This window comes from Clupea harengus, chromosome 5 (genome assembly GCF_900700415.2).
Source record: "Clupea harengus chromosome 5, Ch_v2.0.2, whole genome shotgun sequence".
NCBI classification, from domain to species: Eukaryota; Metazoa; Chordata; class Actinopteri; order Clupeiformes; family Clupeidae; genus Clupea; species Clupea harengus.
The window spans coordinates 8417415-8422727 of record NC_045156.1 but is presented as its reverse complement, the minus strand read 5'-3'; the positions used below and the strand labels follow the sequence as shown (position 1 = coordinate 8422727).

Genomic DNA, 5313 nt, shown 5'->3' with positions numbered 1-5313 from the left:
TATGTGTCAGTTTTGGTCTAAACAAAGTGCATGAAGGGAGAGTTCACCTGAAGCGGTGCTTTTTAAATCCTGATTTTGAGATCCCTGCACATTCTCCATTTTCCCCCCGGTTTTGTTTACCTCAGTGTCACTCTTGATTAGATAACTCCGTTCTTGGTAAACCTAGAAGAGCCCCATGGCTTCATTTTTGTAGAAGAATAAAGCCATTGGACCCTATTAAGAGTTTTACCACTTTGAGTTGACTTACATGGTTTAGTGACAAACCTTGGTATTTGGAATACCCCCAGGTGTGCTCAGTGAATTCGATCAGGTGGGCTTAGAGCAAAGATTGAAAACCACTGCACTTCAAGCTTCTCTTGGAAAAGTCAGTCACAATATGCTGGAGGAAATGCTAAGAAATATTTTTGCTTTATTGCTTCCACTTTGAATCTTAACATCCGTATTTGAAATACCCTCTGGGTTCTTCAGTAAACATGCTTTGTTCATAAAAAATATACATCAACTGCACATGAACCTGAGTAACAACTTGCAAACCTTACAAGAGTGGTTCAATCTCATATGGGCACTGTTATTATAGCAAACAAATACTGCATTAGAACAGCAGCCTTTGTCAACAAGGAACAAGGCAATACCATAGAAAGCAAGCAACACAGGAAAGGTTTCAGACTGGACTAAATCTGGTTGAGGATGCGAGCACCACTTTCAGTACACCGTGATTTGTAATATCAATTCTGTCATCAGTGTAGTAATTTGATGATCCCCTCGCAACTGGTAACATCTGTATATTTCTATGCACATTAGAGTAAAGGGCCTTGTAGAACTTGAGTAGGTTTCCACAACTCCAAGTAGTGATAATGGCACATAATTAGCAGCTGGAAAGTTTGAAATAAAGTTTTCAGCCGAAGGACAATGGGCAACACACGGTGTCACGAGCTGGAATGTTTCGAACCAAATCCCCCACTCCTGAGAGGTTGTGCTAACAAGCAGACGGACACAGCCGGCGACCACATTGTCTGCTTTTTCAGTTCATTTGTCCTCGGAATGTCTCCGAATGGGGTGGAATTTATCCAACGGGTCAGGAATGTACCACTTGTCCCAAACTTCGGAAAATGACGAAAGTCTCCCCCATGGTTTATAATGTCCATTCCAGTGGAGGAGTTTGGCTGCGTTCAAGAACTGGACAGAGTAGCGATTTGCAGCTCCTGTCGCACCTGCCAGAAAAGGCCACGAATGAAATCTTAGCACAGCACAACAGTGACTCAATGTGGAATAATGTCTTGATTTTAATATGCATTTGGTTGTATTATGAGTAATGCTTTATTTCTCACTTAATGTTTGATTGATTGATTGATTGATTAATTAATTATATATATATATATATATATATATATATATATTCTTTTTTTTTTGTAAGATGCTGTGAACAAAAACATCTGTCAAATACCTTAAACTTAAATTTAAAAATAGTCTCTGCTTACCAAGGTGCCTGACATGCCACAAGGGGTCTATGCTTGAGTGGCGCTTGTAGAAGACGATAAGAAGAGGAGGGGTTGTTACGCTCTCTGCCAGAGTTTTGCTGTACAGGTCCTCTCTGAGGAGAAATAAATTAGGCGTTCTTGTCAAGACCCCAAGAATTTTCTCACAGAAAAATACAGATTTAAACATACACACATGGCATTCTTCCACCAGTGTGAAGTGGAGATGACAGTCTCTTTTTATAGAAAACCTTAATACACAGAAAACAAATCAGAGTTCTGCTGGTCACAGCCTCAGGCAACCCACCCACATATTGCCAGGGAGTAACTGATGCATACTGATCTCTTTTTTAAGAAATGCTGGTGGAATCAAGCATACATAAACTCCCTGGAGGAAGAAGGTTGCATATTGAACCCGTTCACACCACAAAAGCAATCAACACCCTGGATCAAGACAACCACTGACTGAGATACTTCATAAAAGTAAAACAGACACAAATGACAGCTTTACATTTGTATAGTTGTTCCTTGGCGACATTAAAACATAGACTTCAGCCTGATGGTTTACAACATCAGGTTACAAGATGGACACTAGTGAGAGAAGAGTGATGGTGACATAATTTGCATACCTGCCAATGTTTACTCTGCATTTAAGGTCTAAGGTTTTCAGTCATTTGCTCATTCCAGATACAGAACAGCAGCCTACAATATGCGACATATGTTTCACACAAAGCAAGAATGATGATGTTCACATGTTCTCCAATGGCAGTGTAACAACATGACATTGTTTCCTGCAAAACAAGTTTGATTTTTGTGACCAGCGTTTCCGTGTGACAACGGTATGCTTTCCCTCGAGACTCTGAGCAGGAATGGAACCCAAATGAGTAATCTGTTGTTCTCATCTTTCCCAGCGACTTACTTCACGTTGCGCTCCATCCACTGTTCAAGCTGGCTAGTGATGTTCTGGGTCCTCCACTCCGTTAAGTTGGCCACAATAACTCCAGGGTTGAACGAGCACGTGTTGGCTCTCATGCCAAGCTTCTTGATCGCCTCCTTCTTGAAGTCCAGAAAGCCTATATAGTTATTCTACAGGACAGAGACATCATGAAGTCCTGATATCTGGACACACGGCGCAAAGCGATTTTTGCATGGTCAATGCATTTCTTTTATCTACCTGGTTACCCGCTCCTCGGACGATACCCTTCGAGGAAGCAGAGTCACAGTCATCGGAGAAAGCAGCTGCATGTCCAGCTTTCAGGTTAGTGTCAAAGAGCTCTCGGATGTCACCTTTAATGAAAAGACCAGATTACATACAATAATGCTAAAACCACTTGTGTTCCCTAAATGAAAAGCAGTCAACCACAAACATCCTCTACAAATTAACCTCCTATGGAAGGTGCATGTATTTGTTTGATTATACAGATTTCCTCAGTTTATTATAAGCCGAAATGATGTTGACCATACCTTGTACAATGACATCATCATCCAGATAGATTGCCTTCTCCACATTGGGCAGCAACGTGGCCATGTAGTATCTGGCAAAGGTCAACTGAGAGGAAGGGTGTGAGGTTTTAAAATAAAATAATAACAAACACAGCTTTACTGTTCTCAGTGCGTTTGACTTTCCAAGTGTCTAAGCGTTTACAAAAATATAAGGCCAGCCAAGAGCCAGGAGAGTGAGCGTGCTCCTTTAGTGACTCAGCAGGCAAGTCAAGATGACAACACTGAATTGGATTGTAAAGCCATTGCTTTCTTAGGGATACACACAATGGATTAATTTGGATAAGTCTCTATACAGATGCAACAATGCCTTTTCAGTTCACAGTTCGTTCCAGAACTAAAGGTTCCACAATAATGTGTGCATACAGCCATATAAAACATCTCAACAACTTAGTGTCTATACATACAAACCAAATTCAGGGCAGACAGAACAACAGTATACAATAAAATAAAATAAAAAGAATTCTCGAATTTCCGAATATGGGGGTCTTACCGGTTTCACCTCATCCTTCTTCTGGGGGTCATTCGAAATCTTCCCTTCCAGAACCTTTGGCTCAAAGGTGATGATTTTATGTTTGATGTCTTTAAGGTCAGCTTTACTCATCCATGCTCTAAAAAGACAGCCCAATGTAGTCACATTTCCAGTATATCAGCATTAAAAATGAGTCTGTTCTATCCTATATATTAGCATACTATGAGGGCACTCACTACAACACCAGCCATGCGAAAACAAACAGATCATGTTTCACACAAAGGACAGTCATACCTCAAGTGGTCGACAGAATCGTTGAGGGTCACTATGTTGAACACTACATTGGACTTGCTGTTGCGGTATACACTATTCATCGCAGCCACCACAGCTCCCAATCTCTCCTCAGCCGCAGTTATAACGACTGGGATCTCAACTCCTGTCTTGACCACATCAGCTTGGTGCTTGGCGGCAAAGTCTGGCTCGAAGGGCAAGAGTGCGCCAGGTGCCGTCTCTGTGACGGGCCAAAGAATAAACATTTTATGAAATTCACAACTCCACAGTCCAAATGATTACATTAGAAATAGACAATGTACAGTAGGAGTCTTTTCAAAGTATAGTTACCTGGATTTTCATGTCTCAAGAAGTCGTTGAGGTTTAGGAGATTCCGTTGCAATATGATTAGAAAAGCAACAACGAGCAGCACGAGAATGACAACATTTACTGAAAAAGAAAATCAGATAAACATATATGATACATTCAAATGGGGTGCTTCAATATAATTAAAAGAAGACAACTTCCAATACTATGCTATTACACGACCCATGGAGCACCAATTGCGTCAAGACAAACACTTTTTCACGCAGAGCAACAGAATTAATGGAAATCAGTGACTTAGTTGATATGCGTAGGGGATTGACCATATTTACCCATAATGTCCGTATATATAAATCACGCGGAGAGCCATTGGAACACTGAATTATGACCAACTGGTTACATTGCGAACTACATTAACTGACAGTGGGCTCTTATAGCCATACAATTGGGCGTGATAGGCATTGTTCACAAGAGCTGCGGACAGCAAAATGATTGTCATTGTTGATAAGTTGCCTGTGACTATGAGCACCAATTGCAATAGCATGTGTTTTTATTAGGCATTTTATACTATAAATACACATCCATGAACCCTTGGTTATAACGTTACTTACTTCTGCGCATTGTCATTGTTCCTTGACTGTACCTCACCCCCTCGGTCACAGACACAGTGTTTCAGTTGTATTCATCTGAAACGAACACAACAATACTGCAAAAAGCGGACAGCCAACAATCAATCAAATAAACCGCGAAGTAACGTTAACTGATCAAGATCAGAATCAAGGCAACAGTGGTCGCGAAAAACCCACGACCCGCGTTTAGATTTTATGTTACAATTTCAAAAAAAGAACAAGAAAAAAACAGACAGGTTTCGTTCTGAGATATAATGGAAAGCCATGCCTACCTGGCCACGACGAGGTATTCGACAAACGACCACAGCTTCTAAGCCAAAATGCCAACTCAACATCAACAAGTTTCCAGCTCTTCACCGTGGATTTTTTCACGACTGATGCGGCGTACTCTCGAAGTGCAATTGAGCAATAAATTATTGGATAGACCAAATACAGTGTTTTGAGTAGTGTGACGACTTATCCATATGACTTAGATATTCTCTTTAAGGCGATCCTATTTAACACGCCCTTAACCTTGATTGGCCTGTGCCTGTAAAACTGACTAGGTAGATGCCTGATATAAATACACTTCATATTATAACTACCATTCTACCTAAGTTTATACTTGTTATTTCGTTAGATGTCTATAAGCAAATAATGCACA

At 40.7% G+C, this 5313-nt stretch overlaps 1 protein-coding gene across 2 annotated transcripts; it reads right to left on the bottom strand.

Moving 5' to 3' along the window:
- Nucleotides 1-389: 389 nt before the first annotated feature.
- Nucleotides 390-5135, bottom strand: glt8d1 (glycosyltransferase 8 domain containing 1). 2 transcript variants are annotated; one of them, XM_031567594.2, is made up of 10 exons: nt 4943-5135; nt 4653-4747; nt 4069-4167; nt 3742-3958; nt 3469-3586; nt 2940-3024; nt 2650-2762; nt 2395-2561; nt 1479-1591; nt 390-1211 (listed from the first exon to the last, which is right to left on the bottom strand). In XM_031567594.2, the coding sequence occupies exons 2-10, from the start codon at nt 4666-4668 to the stop codon at nt 1027-1029; spliced, it is 1113 nt and encodes a 370-aa protein (XP_031423454.1). In that variant the 5' UTR covers nt 4669-4747; nt 4943-5135; the 3' UTR covers nt 390-1026. The 2 variants fall into 2 exon arrangements, with proteins under 2 accessions (XP_031423454.1, XP_012694012.1); XM_012838558.3 differs by having other exon boundaries at nt 4653-4727; nt 4943-5134.
- Nucleotides 5136-5313: the final 178 nt, after the last annotated feature.